Genomic DNA, 19564 nt, shown 5'->3' with positions numbered 1-19564 from the left:
TTATAAAAATCACAGTTCAGAGAGAAGCACACTTCAGCAGGTAACTAGGGCAGACCTCCATAGACATCTTTCAACTATTGCTAGCACTTTTGCATGTACTTGTGTGCCTGGTCTTGGCTCTTGCCCAAGTATTGCACTATAATACAAGCAATTATATTTACTTTTAGTTCTTAAAATGTGCCTATTAAGCAATCTCTTGTTTTAAGTCCTTTCTACACCTTTCAAATCATTTAGTGCAAGAGTAAGGATTTCCCATGCTCTTTGCCCACAATGTCGTCTTATTATTTTCCTATAACACTTCTAAGAAGAGAGGACATTGGCCTGATGTTCAACCACCAGCAGCGAGGACCTGTGCGGTGCATTTCAGCTACTTCTGGCCTGTCTGGTTGGTGTTAAAATTCCCACTGGCATAGGTCTCCAGGTCATGTGTAGCCTTCCCGGTCCGTAACAGTGCAGTTCTCAGAGAAAGAAACTCGAGCTGTATTAGGAAACTTGAAGTGCCTCTACTAAAGATACTGTCCATCAAAGAGATTTATCAGCTGAAGGTTTCTTCCACCCCTGTCTGATTGCTGTCAAAGTGGAATTTTAAAGTCCAACATGTGGAAGTTTCAAAAAAAAATCCACCATGCCCAATAAAGTGAATACTCAAAGCTCGGAGCCTCTCCTTTTCAATAAAATGTGCTCAGATTTCCCAGACCGTGCACAAGCTGTTGCTGGATACACAATAGCTCAAGGCAGAACTCCCAGCTCCGCTGCGGGAACACTGATCCCTCGTTGCTATCAATGTTTTACGGTTATCTTGAATAGGCAAGTCATAGTATAAAATGAACCCTTTCTCTTTTTGATGGATGGCTCTGCTGTGTCTCCATGCATGCTATGGAACTGAGTCCCAAGGTACTGAGAGTTAACTGAAGTGATCCCATATGTAACGTGTAGAGAGAAAAATGTGTAATCTCACATCAGCAAGATTGATATGAGGAGATGATAAAGAAATTTACCCAGTGCAGCTATTCTGCTAACAAGTAAATAAACAAACAAACCTGAAACTTGTATACATGACAATAAATATTCTAGAGTGAAGAGATATTTAATTTCCATTAATAAAAATGCCTTTAATATCCTTGTAGTCCTTGATACTAAAGTAGGCAGGCACAAAAATTCCCTTGAAAGTTAGCAAAAATGGTCACTCCTGTCCTTTTAAATTCCTTGGATAATCCCAATATAAATCTTTACATTTTACAATGATATCTCTGATTTACAGATCCCAAGTTGTATCGTAGCTGTATTCTCCAGAGTTCTTCTGTAGTGCTTTGAATCTACATAGTGGTGTGATACCCTTCAGAATACTTAACACCAGCGGTCAGGGCAGAACTTAGGAGATGTAAACGTAGCGAGAAATTAAAAGGAGTCCATTGAGTCATGTGGCCTGGCCTTACGTTCCTGCACAAACAGCTCACCTTAGCATTTGCTTTGTGGCTAAACTCCCACAAATAAACTCTTCATACTAATGGTTTTGTACAAACAGTCCTGAAGTATATCTTGCAGTACAGGAGATTTTAAGATCTCCCATTAGCAGCAGAAGGAAACCCAATCATGGGAGACTGACTGCAAGATCTGACCTGCCCAAAACTGCAAGCTGGTTAAAGCTTATCGGCAGGGAGCATTAAATCCCCACACAGCACTCGCTTCCTCTGATAGAATAACCCTGAATACCTGTCTCAGCCTGTCAGTGTAAGGCATTGACCTTTTGCATTGTACTCCGGCTCACAGGCTGCTGGCACGGAGGGCTTCCTCCAGCTAATAGCTTACAAATCTTTGGGCACTGATGTCAGCAAGAGCATGCTGCAGAGAAATGCCAAAACATATAGGAAATGGTTGTAGGGGATGGCAGGGAAATGAAGTGCTCGCCATAGAGAGCTGTAAGGAATCGGGCAGGCGGACGTGTGTTTAAGGAAACAAGTGCTGATGAAATTGAATTGCTTCTCAAAAGCAAGTCACCGCGGTGTCTCCGATCAATTTCTGCTTTATTACATGCCACACATTTTAATCAGAATCAATAATCTTCATGATAAACAATTAAACAATTATTCCTCACTCTATAGAGTTTCTCTATTGAAATCGATGGAGTGCAGAGACACAGTGACGGGAAAGGAGATCTATATTGAAACAGTTGGGGACTGGCATGCTTACACCTGCATTACCATTCCCTGCCTCATCTAAAAGGTGTACAGTTAATTACTGCGGAGAGATCTCCCTCAGCATTGGCACTGGCTGGTTGGACTTTGCAGGTTCACGGTTAGTGGCTATGAAGAGAAGAACTGGGGAGGTCTGGAAGTGAACTGCAGCAGGTACTCGAGCCCCAGCTCTGCACTATCTCCAAGCTGGGGTTTGGAAGCAGCAGCAGGAGCTGCTGATGGTTCCCTGTTCCTTGCCAGAGAGAACTGGTGCAGGAATTTAGGATTGGCTGTAAGTCGTGTGCTTGGACTCTGCTACACACCAGCTTGTTCCAGCTCATCCCTTCCTCTTCTTCATGCCTCGACTGGGGAGCAGCTGGTAGAAGAGGATGCTACATAGCACAGAGGGAACATAGTCCCATGGTACCAAGTAGTAAGCACAGGTTAAAAAGTGAACTACTTTACAGGCAAACTCTGTCAAAAGTGCAAATGCAGCTGGAAGCACAGCTGAGTTTCATTAAGGACTTCCTTGGGTTGCTTGGCTGTGGGTCTTAGCGATTCTTCTTTAACCTGCCAGGCTAAGACCTCCCCAAGTTTGAGGTCTGCTGCTGAGCAAGTGTATATTCAGTGGTGACCTTTTATGTGGGGAGATAAGAATCAGTTTTACTGCTCTTCTTTGCAGTAGAAGGTTAAGGAATGGGATGGGTTGTATACTTCATCGGGCAAACCCGAAAGTTCAATCTCCTGTGGCATTACCACTATGAAAATCCGATCAGGCTGTCATGTTTTATGTTAGCTAGAATTTCCTCTCAAAGCAGTACCAAATTATGGTTTAATTGCAGAACGACCAGCACCTCCCAGGCAGCTGATGACCCCCCAGAGTGATGTGTCATCACGGAGTCTGCTGTTGAAGTGGGTCCCTGGAAGTGACGGATCTTCACCAATACGGTATTTTACAGTACAAGTGCGAGAACTGCCAGATGGAGACTGGCAAACCTACTCCTCTTCCATCAGCCACGAGGCAACATCCTGCATTATTGAAAGGTACCATATGATCCCAGGCTAGCATAGAAATTCCCACGCTTTCCACTTCCAACAGTTAGGAAGCCAAAGCAAGCATCACTCGGCTTCACGGTCTTTTTGGGGGAGAGAGGTTAAGTGAGGTCATTGCTCCCATTTTAGGGGTGGTGTTATGAACAGTAATTGAGAGATTTGCTGAAGGTCATGCAATAAATCTAATTAAGGTTGGATTGGAATGCATCTTTTTGAAGCCCATCCTGAAAGCTCAGCACGGTAGATAATGCTACTCGGGCTAAACCATATGTAGCTACACAATGCTCTGTAAAATACAATTAGTTAAAAATCCTTTCAGTAGTGACTGATGTTAAAATCCACTCTCAATGCTGCATTGCAATTATCTCTATATAAGCTTTTCCAGATGAAATGAGAAGCATTTTTATCTGTATTTTCCATACTGGAGTTTATAGATAGCATCAGAATGTTTAAACTTTGTTATTCAGGCTTCATTATATCCTCAGCGATGCTGTTGTAATTAAAGTCCTTGTAACATCTGCAAAAGCAATTGAATGTCTATGAGAAGGTGCTTGTTTTGCTGTCCATTTCCTCTATTGACCAGCTAGTACAAATCAGATTATTTCTACAAGGCTGTGAGCTTTTGGAGAATCAAGTATTCAAAGCATTCAGATACAGATTTTTCAGTTCTGTTATAAAAACATCAGTGACTACAGTATATGGCAGCTCACCAGTCGTGTGCCAGAAGATACAGACACGTTGCTAGCCTTTCGTCTAACCGTGCAGAAAAAAGAAAACTTGACAATTATAGATACAAATATAGACCTGATTCATTGACCTTGGAGATATAATACCCACCCTGAATTATACCCAGTATCTTTCCAGTCAAAACCTGTAAAATCAAGGAAACCAACTATGTCATTTAGACTTGACATTGGCATTACTGAAAACAAGAGATCAAGAAAGATGATTCAAATTATTCAAGTTGCTGTAAGTAAGTAATGGTGTCCTAATAGGGTGGAACTGCTGAAAAGATTTCTTCTCCCCCTTGCTAAAAGCATTTTCCTGTGAAAGTCCGGAAGAGTAGTACATGCATGATGCAAGAGTGCTGCCCATCAGAATGTATTATCCCTTGATGTTTAACCATTCCTTACAAGTAACTTTGCTTGGGTTTGTAGTCAGTGTTACATCTGCCAGCTGATGGCTAGACACTACGAACTAATTAGCTAAATCCCCTGTAATTTACAGCTCTGCATTTCTAGCCTCCACATATGACTCAAAAGGCAGCCTCCCCCACACCTTCTCCCTGCCAAGCCGAGACAGACGAATCTTTGCTAAGGTTATGTCAGCTGGAAATCACTCTTTGCATATCTTAAAGCACTGCATAGATAAAAGAGCTGCAGGGAACCTGTTGTTACTGTCTTTATTGAATAATCCAGGTAATAGCATTAATTTGAAATTCAGTGGGAATAAAACGTACCGATCAAATGGTATGGTCTAGAGGATTAGTCAGAAGGCTGGCACTCTGAATTCCAGTGCCTGCTGCGCACTGGCTGACCCTGGGCACGTCACCTGTCTCCTCTATACCTGTCATCCCCATCCGTGCACTGAGGGTGAGCTGACCCACAGATCTGTTTTGAGGCTCTCTCAGGCAAAGCACCCTGAAAGCCAGGTTTTGCATAGCCACGCAAAACTCGGATAACAGCACGTCTTGTCCTTTCCAACAAGCCCCAGTCGTAGGCTGCTCCATGAACTGCAACTTCATGGCTGTTTTCTGGAGCCCGATTCAGCTATGAATCCGTGCGTGTTTTCAGGAACTCAGGCTGATGGAAATCTGAGAAGGTGCTGATGGCAGCAAGGGTGCGAACACCCCCGTGTCCCAAGGAAGCTGGGGGAGGCTGCAAAGAAAAGGCGATGTGGAGAAGGGACAAACTGCTCAATGACTTTAGTTGCCAATGGGCAGGTTCTCCATAGAGGCTTGTTCTGAGGCAAGTTGTGATGATGTGAGGAGATTTCATCCCTCAGCCTTATTTTTTGCATTTCACAGCTTGAACCCATTCACCTCTTACAAACTGCGAGTGAAAGCAACCAACGATATCGGAGACAGTGACTTCAGCACAGAGACTGAAGCGGTCACAACTCTGCAGGATGGTAAGTGAGGAGGCAAGGCACGCTGGGGGCATCGCCGTGGGATGGGTGCTCCCCAGTGCTCCTAGGTTTGCTGGAGCCGCTGCAATGTGTTCTCCACTGGGACAGTGGAGTGAACATTCAACATCCAATGCAGTTTTGTTCATAGGAGATTGATACAGGTAGTAATGAGATGTGGCTGAATTAATGAGAGGCAGCCTTAAGTGCCCTGCTGTGCCCTCTGATAATGAATCATACTTTCAGGAGTCTCAAAATGGAATTAAACTCTGTTTGATTGGCTTCCAAACTCTGCACTAACCATTATCTTTGCAGAAATTGAATAATTTACAAGAGATCATTAAAAATAAATGTAGAACCATGCATACATTTGAAGAAGTTTCTTCAATTGTTTTCACTCACAATTCACATCAGTCTCCAATATGGCAAAATTGCTGAGGTATAAGTAAGAATATGAAGCTCCTAGAAACACGAACATTTAATCCTGCAGATCAGGGCTAATAAACTGTGAATGACATTGACAAGGCTTTTATTTTTAGCCTTAGAGATCAGCTTCTAATTCCTTGATTGTGTAAAGTCAATGCCTGAATGCAGAAGTAGCTCTGATGTCTTGAATGGAGAAAGGAACTCTGCAAAGTGTGAAAAAGCATCAGTATTTACCCTTAGCCTGGGAAATGGGGTAATACTGGGATACATATATATATATATATATGGTGCTAGGAATTAGCCAGTACTTAATACGGCGCAAGGAATGACTGGTTAAATATAGCATTGAGATATAAAAATAGGAAACAATTTTGCAAAGGAATGTTTAAAGAACATGATCTTGAAATCAGAAAAACAGAGGACAGAGCTCAGGACTACCCTAAGTTAAACAAGAACCCATGTAATACTTGAATAATGTGCCTAGCAGCCTATTAAAGACATCCTGACTCTCCACCTTCCTGAACAGCAGCTGCTGTGTTGGTGCAGGCTGTAACCGGTACTAATGAAGCAGCACTGACTCACTGTTTCGGAATTTAAAATTTTATTTTCAATTCTCTTTTAATTTAGCTACAGTGAATCCAGAATTGTGCTTGGCCTCCTCACAATACAACAGGGAAACACTGTGAAAGCTTCTCACCTCCTTAACAAACTGAACGTTTATTCTGCTGAGCAAACCTGGTGCTGCCACTAGAGCATTGCACTGTGGAGGGCTGTCAGCTCCTGATAAGCCTTCCCTCCTTTGTATTTGAGCTGCTGAAGTGTGTGTGTGTGTGTGTATGTTACAGACCATGGGCACAGGAATGGGTTAACCCGTGGTAAATCAAGCTATCTTAACTAAAACAATCTGTGAATATGTGACATAGACTCCTAAAAACAGTGGGCTTGCCCCAACCGTGGCAAAAATATGGAAAATTTGGGAGCAGTTTGCTCGCACTTTCAAGTGCACCCACAGCTGGTTTAATGTCCTTTCAAATGTGTATCCAGTTGTTTGTGAGCGGCTGGCACGCTGCAGCTTCCTCCAGATTTATGCCCTCAGCTTTTCTCTTATTCCTGCTCAAGTTTCTAAGGCCACAGATAGAGCAAGGGATGTACGAGAAGTGGCTGGCTTCTGCCTGGATTGCAATAGTCATATCCACCGTATTGCTTTTGAGACCCACCACGTAGTAGCTGGGATAGAAGATTGTCTTAAGCAGCAAAGAAAGAGAATCTGATGAAAAAAAGCTGCCCGTTTTCCACCCTGTTGCTATAACTGCTTTGGTTATCTTTTTTCCTTCTTTAGTTCCAGGTGAACCACCCAGTTCTGTGTTAGTAACTCCCCACACGACTTCGTCTGTCCTTGTGCAGTGGCAGGTAGGTAAAATGAAAAATTCTGATGTTTCTGGAACAATTTTTTTGTTGCTTTGACTTGTTGAGTTTAATGGTACATTGCAATGGACGTTCTCCTGAGCTGGAATTATTGTAGTAAAGTTGAAGGACTGCAGCTACTTCCTTATTTTCCTGATCTAGGCATATATTTTAGTGATGGATGGAAATTTCTGGCAGTTGCTTTTACTTTGTGCCCCATGAGGGAAAGCTTGGGAGGTAAAGGAGTTTCTGTAGCGACACCCAAGATCACTACTTGTACAGATTCTCCTGTCCTTTCACTGATATCGATAGACGTGCATCTTTACATTGAAAACATTCAACGGAGAGCGGCACTGGTGAAGATCAGGTAATCAAAAGCTCGCTTTCATTCGCATCGCGTACTGCCTCCTTCAGCTGCTGAAATAATCAGAAGTGTGTGCCGTGCCTGAGATCCTGTTCGTACCTTTGAGGAACTCCACATGCTCCTTCAGCTCTGAGGGCTTAAAAATTGAGATTTCTTCAGAGAAAAGAAAGGAAGTTTGAGCTCTCTGTAATATCTCTGACTTAGATGTGAAAGTATTCGTGCCAAGTCTGCGTTTTATATAGGCATTTCCTCTGCCTTCCTTTACCTTTCAACACTGGCCTCCTGGGAGATGCTGGAACATTTTGTGACCCAGTGCCTCAGGCTTCTTTTTGCAGAGTGAGCATTATTAGAAGGAACCCAGTGGGGTACTGCACGTTATCCATAACCTATCCTGGAAAGCCTCTCCCCACCCTGCTCCCGAGACAATGTCCCACACACATAATAAGGATAACTTTGGACAGATTGCATTATAGTGAAAAATGTACATACGCGTTTACAGTACAGATGGGGCTCCTTGCATTTTTGGAAAAAAAAAATGTATGTATGAGGGTCTGTTTATTGCTACGCAGCAGCACTTTAAAAATATGCCTGGCTGTACTGCTGGGTTGCTGGCCCAAGTTCATGCAGCATAATACTAAGCAACATCATTGCTTACAGCGTGTTGAACAAATAGAAGACGTGTTGAACAGTTTTACCAAAGGAATTATGGAGAGATGTAAATCTACTGCCCCACCTGCAAATAAAGCCCACAGTGAAGAAAAAAAGGTATACGAAGAGAGGACAAAGAGGATGTGAGGCATGATGTACCGCAGAAGTAAACATTCCCCCAACTGACTGATTATTGGTGTGTAGTTAATGTGAAATAGGTGGTTGTTTAGGTAATTGGATGCTTTTTATTTCATGAAAATGAAATGGGGTTGTTGTGCCAGAGCCATCTCAAGGGAGTTGTGGACGATTATATGTCATTACTACATGTATATTAATAGGTCCTGGTAATTCAGCCGTACTGTATTTTTCAAATAAACAAAAATCTTCAAGTCCCACAATAGCCTCCAATTAAGAGGAAGTTTCACAGCAGTGTCTAAGAAATAATGTAAACTGAAAACAGCAGTCAAGCTAAATGGGAGAGTAGATTTCCAAGCAAAGCTAAATTTTTAACTTTGAGCTGTGTTAATAATTCACAAAACAAACTCTAGATGCACTATCTGTGCTTTCAGCTGCTTGGTCCAATCAGTCCATTATTTTTAAATTTAAACTAGGAAAAAAATAAGTAATTTCCATTGAGGTCTGTTGTATCAATAATGCAAGGTTATTTCAAATGTTCAGGAGGATGTTACAGTTAACATCAGGATCATGTACTGTTCTGCTTCTACCTTAGAGATAACAATTACTCAAACTTATATTTTAGTCTTTTTTTTATTTTATTTTTAAGCAGCACAAAAATGTTTCTCTTCCTTCTGTACAACACTGCGGGCTGCCACTCATAATCATTTTACCTATTTCAGCAGATCCCTCAGGCCTTCCTACAAAATCTTAAATAATCCATTACATCAAAAGCGGAGTTTTGTCCATGAAAGACAGATAGGAAGGGGAAGACCTGACCTTTTAGCAGAGTACCCTTTTCAGGAAAGAATCATAATTTCCATGGCAAGGAGAAAGACTGTTTTCAAGCCATTTATTTTCTGAGCTTTTCTGTCCTAAATTTAAAGGAAGGAAAAAATGGAGAACCACATGAAAGCGTAAGAAAACAATGCTTGCTATCAACAAATCAGTGTTGTACCACAATGAGGAATTAAGCTTTATCTGTTGGGCAGTTATATGGCAGAGCAGGGAGTAACAGTCTCTTTCTCAGCTTCAGCAGTGTTTTCCTTTTAAGATTCTGTATGATAATCCACCTCAACTCTTTTTTTTAAATTAAAAAAATAGGAAAAGACATTGAATCTTTCCAAGAGCACCTTCCTTCTAGGTAATAATTAAGTGAAATACAAATCCACGTAATGTTCACAGTATTTCTTTCATTGTGTGAAGTTTATTTCCGTGCTGGATAGGCTTTGTTTTCTTGCAGCCTCTCTCCTCCTTTGTGGTGATGCACTCGAGATGTACGTGTATGTGGGACCGTGCCTCCCTTTACCCTGCCTCTGGAGAAGGCGGTCCTCATGCTTTGCATTGTGACTCCTCTCTGCCAGGACAGAGGGAGGCAAGGACACTGCCATGCCGTGGAGCCCTTCTCTGCTAGGGCACCATCAGAGCTAAAGCAACTTCAGTGTAGTACAGAAAACAAAAGAGGAAAGTCAGAAGATTGGAAAAGAAAAAAAAATTATCATGATAGATATACTAGTAATTGCCAGTAAACCATATCTCATCTTCTCCACCTTGCGGAGAAGAACGTTTCAGCTGGTCTATGAGCAGCTCTGGAGAAGGCTGTCGCTTTTTTTGGTCTATTTGCTCAGTCCCTTGGACAAGGGGCTCAATCTGAGACTAGGAAAGACTGTTGTACAAGAGGTTGATTTATTTGCCTTCTTAAAATGGAGTCTGAGAGGGAATATGATTACCCTTTTTAAAATACATCACGGGAGTAAACACCCCATAGGGAGAACAACAATTTAACCCAAAAGGCAATGTTAGCACAGGAACAAATGGTTATAAACTAGCTATGAATTATTTAGATTAGAAGTTAAATGAAGGTTTCTAACTGCCTGTTGTGGTTTCACCTCAGTTGGCAATAAAGCACCACTCAGCTGCTCACTCCCACTCCCCCTCCCCCTGGTGGGATGGGGGAGAGAATTGGAAGGGCAAAAGTAAGAAAAGTCGTGGGTTGACATAAAGACAGTTTAATAATTGAAATAAAATAATAATAATAAAAAATTGTAATGAAAAGGAAAACAACAGAAAAAAGAGGGAGAGGAACAAAACCCAGGAAAAACAAGTGATGTAACTGCTCACCACCCACTGACCGATGCCCAGCCAGTTCCCAAGCAGCGGTCACCCCTCCCCGGCCAACTCCCACCAGTTGATATACTGAGCATGACATCCCATGGTGTGGAATGTCCCTTTGGCCGGTTTGGGTCAGCTGTCCTGGCTGTGCCCCCTCCCAGCTTCTTGTGCCCCTCCAGCCTTCTCAGTCGGTAGAGCATGGGAAGCTGAAAAGTCCTTGACTAGTGTAAGCACGACTTAGCAACAACTAAAACATCAGTGTGTTATCAACATTGTTCTCATCCTAAATCCAAAACACAGCACTGTACCAGCTACTAGAAGGAAAATTATGCCAGCCGGAACCGGGACAGTATCCATCCCTTATTCTAGACCGTCTGTGTCATGCCCAGGTCCCACACTTTCCAATACGTTCCAATTAATCACCACCACTTTTCCTGTCTTTTGATATATACACACAGATATCATTCCCTTAGTCTGTGGGCCATCCCTCTAAAATGTCCGTTGAGTTCATTTAGTCCATGACTTTGGGCTTTATCTGTCATAACAGTCTTTCAGGGCAGGAAAAATGGTATGCGGTGTTGGATTGTTTCATGTTGAAGTCAGTTCTGGTTCCATCACCGCTGCACTTTGCTCGATTTCATCAAAGTTCATTCTTCATTAATCTGGGTGATTCTTACTGTAATACCATTGATATGGCATGTAGCAACTATATTAGTGATGACATACAGTATTACATAGCAATTAACATCATACAGTTCAAATCATTAGCTATTCTTACCTAAAAGCAAATCCCCTTGAGGTACACATCGGACTTCCCCATCCTTCCGCATTATCCACCAAGTGCACCCAGGTCCTTGAGCAAAAGCAAACCCATGGATGGGTTTGCCTTTGCCCGAGGCAGGAATAACCCAGACTGTCTTCCCCAGCATGTTTTTTATGTGCACTACAGGGACTTTATCCCCTTCTACAGTACGTAAAAGTTTTGATTGGGCAGGGCCAGCTCGATTGGCAGATCCCCTCGTGTTGACTAACCAGGTGGCCTTTGCTAAATGTGTATCCCAATGTTTGAATGTTCCACCACCCATTGCTCTCAGTGTAGTCTTGCAATTCAGTTCAATTTTCCCAGAGGCTGGTGCGTGATAGGGGATGTGATACACCCACTCAATGCCGTGCTCTTTGGCCCAGGTGCCTATGAGGTTGTTTCAGAAATGAGTCCCGTTGTCTGACTCGGTTCTTTCTGGGGTGCCATGTTGCCATAGGACTTGCTTTTCAAGGCCCAGGAGAGCGTTCCAGGCGGTGGCATGGGGCACGGGATATGTTTCCAGCCAGCCAGTGGTTGCTTCCACTATTGTAAGCACATGGCACTTGCCTTGGCGGGTTTGCGGGAGCGTGATATAATCAGTCTGCTAGGCCTCCCCATATTTATATTTCAGCCATCGTTCTCCATACCAGAGGGGCTTTAACCGCTTGGCCTGTTCGACTGCAGCACATTTCACATTCATGGATAACCTGTGCAATAGTATCTATGGTCAAGTCCACCCCTCGATCACAAGCCCATCTATATGTTGCACCTCTTGCTTGATGGCCTGAGGTGTCACGGGCCCACCGAGCTATAAGTAATTCACCCTTATGTTGCTAGTCCAAATCTACCTGAGCCACTTCAATCTGAGCAGCCTGATCCACCTGCTGGCTCTTCTGATGTTCTTTAGTGGCCCGACTCGGGTACATGAGCATCTATGTGACATACTTTTACAACCAGGTTCTCTACCCGGGCAGCAATATCTTGCCACAACAGTGCAGCAGCCCAGATGGGTTTGCCTCTGCGCTGCCAGTTGCTCTGCTTCCATTGCTGCAACCACCCCCACAGGGCGTTTGCCACCAGCTCTCAGTCAGTATAGAGATAAAGTACCGGCTATTTTTCTCATTCAGCAATATCCAAAGCCAGCTGGATGGCTTTCACCTCTGCAAACTGACTTGATTCACCTTTTTGTTCAGCAGTTTCTGTGACTTGTTGTATAGGACTTCACACAGCAGCCTTCCACCTCCAGTGCTTTTCCACAAAGCAACAGGACCCATCCGTGAACAGGGAATATTGCTTCTCATTTTCTGGTAGTTTATTATATATTGGGGCCTCTTCAGCACGTGTCATCTCCTCTGGCAAATTTCTGAAATCTTTGCCTTCTGGCCAGTCCATGATCATTTCCAAGATTCCTGGGCGACTGGGGTTTCCTATTCGAGCCCGTTGTGTGATCACTGCGACCCACTTACTCCGCATAGTATCAGTTGCATGATGCGTAGAGGGGACCATCCCCAGCCCAGCACCGGTAGTCGGGGTGCCAGGAGGAGCTGCGCTTCAGTACCAACCACTTCTGAAGCAGCTCGAACCCCTTCATATGCTGCCAATATCTCTCTCTCAGTTAGAGTATAGTGGGTCTTGGATTCTCTGTATCCCTGACTCCAAAACCCTAGGGGTCGACCTCGAGTCTCCCCAGGTGCTTTCTGCCAGAGGCTCCAGGCCGGGCCATTCTCCCCGGCTATGGTGTAGAGCACATTTTTTACATCTTGTCCTGCCCAGACTGGCCCAAGGGCTACTGCATGAACTATCTCCTCTAATTTGTTCAAAGGCTTGTTGTTGCTCAGGGCCCCATTTGAAATCATTCTTCTGTGTCACTTGATAGAGAGGGCTTACAGTCAGACTGTAATTTGGAATATGCATTCTTCAAAAACCTACAACGCTTAAGAAAGCTTGTGTTTCCTTTTTGCTAGTTGGTGGAGACATGGCTGTTATTTTGTTGATCACATCCATTGGGATCTGACAACATCCATCTTGCCATTTTATTCCTAAAAAGTGGCTCTCCTGTGCAGGTCCCTTGACTTTGCTTTGTTTTAGGGCAAAACCAGCTTTCAGAAGGATTTGGACTATTTTCTTCCCTTTCTCAAAAACTACTTCTGCTGTGTTGCCCCACATGATGATGTCATCAATGTATTGCAGGTGTTCCAGAGCCTCAACCTGTTCCAGTGCAGTCTGGATCAGTCCATGGCAAATGGTAGTAGGGCTGTGTTTCCACCCCTGGGGCAGTCGGTTCCAGGTGTACTGAACGCCCCTCCAAGTGAAAGCAAACTGTGGCCTGCACTCTGCTGCCAAAGGGATTGAGAAAAACATGTTAGGGATATCAATTGTGGCATACCACTTGGCTGCCTTTGACTCCAGTTTGTATGGAAGTTCTAGCATGTCCGGCACAGCAGCAACGTGACTTCATTCAGGCCGCGATAGTCTACTGTTAGTCTCCACTCTCCATTAGACTTTCACATTGGCTATATGGGACTGTTAAAGAGTGAGTGAGTCTTGCTGATCACTCCTTGGCTCTCCAGTTGATGAATCAGCTCATGAATGGGAATCAAGGAGTCTCAGTTGGTGCGATATTGCCGCCCGTGCACTGTTGTGGTAGCGATTGGCACCTGTTGGTCTTTGACCTTCAGCAACCCCACAACAGAAGTGTCCTTTGAGAGACCAGGCAAGGTAGACAGCTGTTTAATTTCTTTCATCTCCAAGGCAGCTATACCAAAAGCCCACCGGTACCCTTTTGGGTCCTTGAAATACCTTGTCCTGAGGTAGTCTATGCCAAGGGTGCACGGAGCATCTGGGCCAGTCACAATGGGGCACTTTTGCCACTCATTCCCAGTTAGGCTCATTTCAGCCTCCAATACAGTTAGCTGTTGGGATCCTCCTGTCACTCCAGAAATATGGAAGGGTTCTGCCCCTTTATAGTTTGATGGCATTAGGGTACACTGTGCACCGGTGTCCACTAGAGCCTTATACTCCTGTGGGTCTGGTGTGCCAGGCCATCAAATCCACACAGTCCAGTAAACCCGGTTGTCCCTTTCCTCCACCTGGCTGGAGGCAGGGCCCCTCTAGTCCTGGTCATAGTATTCGCTACTCACTTCTTGCAAATACAAATCGGAAGTCCCTTCTTTAAGATCAGGAGTAAGATCAGCCCTTCCGCTCTGTCTGGGGAACTGCCCACTGGAGACTGGAGCAGCAATTTTCTTGGAAGAACCCCCTTTGTGATTGTTTTTTCTTGCAACTCACGTACTTATGCCTCTAGGTTCGAGATAGATTTTCCATCCCACTTCCTCATGTCCTCTCCGTGGTCACGCAGGTAAAACCACAGGGTGCCCCGTGGTGTGTAACCACTATATCCTCCCTCTTGAGCAGAACGTTCACTCCTAATAGCTGAGACACTGGTCCATACAGGTGGGGAGTAGGACCTATTCTCTTTGAGTTGCTGGACCTCCCAGGATGGTTTATCCACAGCCGAGATGAGGGAGGAAGAGACTTCTTCGTAATGCCAGAGTTGGCCAGCCAATTCATCCACTGTTTGTCCCTTTTCATCTTTCCAGGTCATTACTGCCAATGAGTTGGCATACGACAATGGTGCGCTCCATACAAACTTCCGCCACATGGGTCGCATGCACTTGACTTCGTCTGGATCTTTGGATAACTGCTCGTTGTCCAGGCCATCATAAATCACATAAATCCAGCACAGCTAATTCCCTTGGGTACTGGATACCTCTCTCCATAGTGGTCCACTTGCCTGGGTGACACAGAACATAGAATCATTAAGGTTGGAAAAGACCTCTAAGATCATTCAGTCCAACCGTCAACCCAACACCACCATGCCCACTAAACCATGTCCCAAAGCGCCTCATCTACACATCTTTTAAATAATTCCAGTGATGGTGACTCAACCACTTCCCTGGGCAGCCTGTTCCAACGTTTAACCACTCTTTCAATAAAGAAATTTTTCCTCATGTCCAATCTAAACCTCCCCTGGTGCAACTTGAGGCCATTTCCTCTTGTCCTATCACTAGTTACTTGGGAGAAGAGACTGATACCCACCTTGCTACAACCTCCTTGAAGGGATATCTTTCCTTCACATCTGACAGGAGTCGCCTCCAGAGGCTGAGGGCTTGTGCCCCTTTTCCAGTCGCTCTGTCAACGTCCCCCCCTAGAAAGGGATCCCAGCTGCTTGGCTTCCTTATCTCTAATTCCAGGCTACTGGCCCCATTATCCTAGCCTTGGAGCAGCCAGGTGACAATGTACTCACCTGGATGACAGCCGAAATCTTTTCACGTGTCTTGCAGCTCACTCTGGCATAGAGATTGGGTGGTTACTGTCTTGTTTATGAGTTCTTCCTCTCTCTCTGAGGAAGAGGAGGAACCTTCCCGCCGAGTTCTTCCTCAGGGGGAAATGGGGAATTCTTCCTCTTCCTTCTCCTGTTCTCATGATGGCCCTGCTTCAGAGTAGTCTGCTTCTTTGCTGGTGGGACAGTATGCTTCCTCCTGCTCCCTCTTAGGAGGAGCTTCTTCATCCCTTTCTAAATGAGCTGACTTCCGCTTCCAATATTTCTTCTTGTGTATGGGGGCAACTGATACCGGCATGGGTTGGTTCTCTGGTTTAGCTCCAGTGCCTGTTGGTTTGCACCGGGGTTGGAGTAGCTGCAGTGCCTGTTGGTTTGTTTTCCCTCTTTTCTCCCTGAGGGTGCTGCATAATACCGAGCAGTGTTTGGTAGATACTAGCCAGGGCCCAGCACAGTGCGATAAGTTGTGCCGCTTTGGAATAACCACGGCATTTTTTTTTCAATATTCTATGATTTCATCGGGATCCTGTAGTTGTTCAGGAGTGAAGTTCTCTAGGTCCCTGCCCGTATTGTCCCACATGCTGTGCCACCCATGACCTTCCAGCCTCCGGGCAGATCTCTGGGTGACTTTTTAAATAGTTGTTTAACCCTAAACAAGACCTGAAACACATTCAGAAGACAGAGCAATAGGAACATGCTGGCTTGAACATCCCAAGGATGTTCAAAATTCTCGAGAGCTGGCGTAACTAGCCTGAAGGAGAAAGGGAAGGTGAAAGAACAGGGGAAAGCATGCCCCGCCCCCATCTTCCCCATAGACTGGTTCTCGGAGGAGAAAAGGTGAAGAGTGTCGTTATTAATAATTTCCGAGAGATGGCGCCCGAGGTATGGAGACGACAGCAATACCAAATACAAATACCAAATTAGTCTTTTGACCGGTAATGTTATCATATCATAAGCTGATGTTACACAGTACAGCAAAATGATAATCTTGACCCATCTCCCAGGAGTGATAAACAGCACTGCAGGGAAATACCTACTGCACGTGAGGATTTACATAATACAACCATGCGAACAAATAAAACAACATTGTGACCAGCGACCACCAAACTAATATAATGGATGTTTATAACAAATTTATTTTAACACGCTCTGGTTGGATCTGTCATTATCTCAACCCGTCGAGCCCCACATTGGGCACCAAAAAGGACTGTCGTGGTTTAACCCCAGTTGGCAACCAAGCATCACCCAGCCGCTCGTTCACCCTCCCCTGCCCCGGTGCGATGGGGGAGAGAATTGGAAGGGCAAAAGTAAGAAAACTTATGGGTTGAGATAAGAACAGTTTAATAATTGAAATAAAATAATAATAATAAAAAATTGTAATGAAAAGGAAAACAACAGAAAAAAGAGGGAGAGGAACAAAACCCAGGAAAAACAAGTGATGCAACCACTCACCACCTGCCGACCGATGCCCAGCCAGTTCCCAAGCAGCGGTCACCCCTCCCCGGCCAACTCCCACCAGTTGATATACTGAGCATGACGTCCCATGGTGTGGAATGTCCCTTTGGCCAGTTGGGGTCAGCTGTCCTGGCTGTGCCCCCTCCCAGCTTCTTGTGCACCTCCAGCCTGCTCAGTCAGTAGAGCATGGGAGCTGAAAAGTCCTTGACTAGTGTAAGCACTGCTCAGCAACAACTAAAACATCGGTGTGTTATCAACATTATTCTCATGCTAAATCCAAAACACAGCACTGTACCAGCTACTAGAAGGAAAATTAACTCTATCGTAGCCAGAACCAGGACATCGCCCAAGTATTGAGGCTTGGAACAGCTTTTCAATAGGAATACTGGGAAGCAGAAAAATCAGCTTGTTTTCTGGTGGAGGTTGTTCTGTTTGTGAAAAGGACTTTTAGAAGCTGGCTTTCTGCAGTCTTGAGGGCCTAGTCCTGATGATTCTTGAGGTCCCTCACAATCCTGTATTCCTAGATCATTCTGTAATGCAGATGCTGAATAGTAGTGAAAGGTGGTCAGAGCTTCTCCAAAGGATGGAGCACAATAATGAGCATGAAACAATGATGAATGAGGTTCTCCAACCATGCAGAGCAAGTACAGCAAGATCTTGGGATTATTTGGATTGCTTTCAGCAGGCTTTGGGCAGGACAACTGCAAAAGAAGGTAGCTTCTTACAGGAGCAGTTTCCGTCCGTTTTCCCGGTAGCTGTGTAGCTGTCATACTCTGGTTCACATAATTTTCTTTTTTGGTTTCCATAAACTGCAAACTTTCTACTTAATTCCTTCAGTACTCTCCCAAAGCAAAGTCTTTTGCACTGAGACAGGACAGCCCTCTCTCTCCTCCTGCCATCATAATGAAGTAATGGAAAATTCTTGTCTTTTCTGGAAGCAGAATGCTAGGTTATTATCAAATATCTTCCTCCTTCCCTGTAAAAATATTCTTACTTTCTTCATTAAAATTACATGTGGTATTACCTTCTATTGTGACAGCATTTCACACCAGCAGTTAATTTTTCCACAGTGGACAGAAGGTTTTCCTTAGTAAAGTTCTCAAGACTGTTAGGGATCTTTCTGGATTAAAGGCGAGATCATCATTAAAATCCTTTTCATTTATACTTTCAGCCCCTTAAATTTCAGTGCAAGACTCTTTAGAAGATAAATGGCTCAGGGCATCTTTTCTTCTCTGCAGTTCTTAGCCTGTATTAGACTCATGAAAGTAATTTTTTTCCCAAACTTGAAAAATCCCTTTGCTTGTCTCTATTTAAGCAAGCCATTCAGACAAAAATCTTCTTTTCAGTGTACTGGTTGTGTATCTGTACCTGAAGGAAGATGTGAGGGGCTGCTGAAGAGTCCTTGCTGAGGTACAGTCTTTGAGCATCTTCCAGCATGTTGCAGAAGAAAAAAAACCTCATATCTGAGCCAGCCCAATGGCCATACGTACCGTATTGCTCCAAGCTGTTACGGAGGAGACCCGGGTTTGCCTGTGGGACTGGACCTATGCAACACACCGGAGTCCATCACACTGTGACTCCTCTCTAAATGCCTCTCTGAGGCTATTAGGCCTATTTTCATCTTCCTAATTAAAGCCAGAATACACTAATTCTTTGTTATTTTCTTATCAGTCTTTCAGTAAAATAATGCCAAATGAAGAATGTTCTATTAACAGCCCCCAAGAAAAATAGCCACTAAGGAAATTCTGTCTTTGACAAAATAATTTATTTCTTTTCATCTCGGAAGAAGTGACGTACTGTTTTGCTGTTGCACTGTTGGTGGCCAGCAACTTGCATTTTCAGGGACGTGTTTATTTATATTCTTTATCACGCACAAGTTTCTGTGGATCAAGAAGGAAAGGAGCTTAGCTCTTAGTGTAGTGCATCAGGTGTCAGTTTTTGAGTAAAAAACCTTTTGTAATTGCCACAGCTGAGTGAAATCATCAAAGTTGCCTTTAACTTGTGTTTTTCAAATTACACAACCTTTTATCCTGTGTATTATTAATGGCCATATTCACCAGAGAGCACCGTGTCCCTTCGCACAGGACCGGTGTCAGCTACTGCCCGTTGTGATGGATGTTTGTTGCAATGCACATCTTAACAAGCCTGTTCTTAACGTGAATGTTTTTCAGCCACCCAAAGCTGAGAGTCTAAATGGCTTGCTGTTGGGATACCGGATCTACTATCGGGAGCTGGATTACACCACTGGATCTGGAACAGAATCCAAAACCATCCAGAACCCTTCAGCTTTAAGAGCAGAGCTCACACGTAAGCCTGTGTTTTGGACCCTATGATATCCCAGAATAGTAATCCGTCGTTATACCAGACCCTATATGCCCTCTTGCCCCATGGAAATAACACACAATTGTGTCTAAGAGTGCTGGGGATAATTTAGCTTTTACACAATCAGGGTGAAGATGCTGAAGTATGCTAATAACTTCTCTCTGATC

General features: G+C 44.1%; 1 protein-coding gene across 4 annotated transcripts in view; it reads left to right on the top strand.

The window, feature by feature from the left end:
- The window catches only part of SDK1 (sidekick cell adhesion molecule 1), a 431815-nt gene that overhangs the window by 359347 nt on the left and 52904 nt on the right, over nucleotides 1-19564 (top strand). For all 4 annotated transcript variants that reach the window (XM_076350553.1, XM_076350555.1, XM_076350556.1 and 1 more), the window contains 4 exons: nucleotides 3017-3218; nucleotides 5254-5357; nucleotides 7117-7187; nucleotides 19247-19382. In XM_076350553.1, coding sequence (XP_076206668.1) covers nucleotides 3017-3218; nucleotides 5254-5357; nucleotides 7117-7187; nucleotides 19247-19382 — 513 coding nt within the window. The remainder of the gene's footprint in view (nucleotides 1-3016; nucleotides 3219-5253; nucleotides 5358-7116; nucleotides 7188-19246; nucleotides 19383-19564) is intronic.

The sequence above is a fragment of the Aptenodytes patagonicus genome, chromosome 13, assembly GCF_965638725.1.
Source record: "Aptenodytes patagonicus chromosome 13, bAptPat1.pri.cur, whole genome shotgun sequence".
NCBI lineage: Eukaryota > Metazoa > Chordata > Aves > Sphenisciformes > Spheniscidae > Aptenodytes > Aptenodytes patagonicus.
This window is presented reverse-complemented; position numbering and strand designations above follow the sequence as displayed.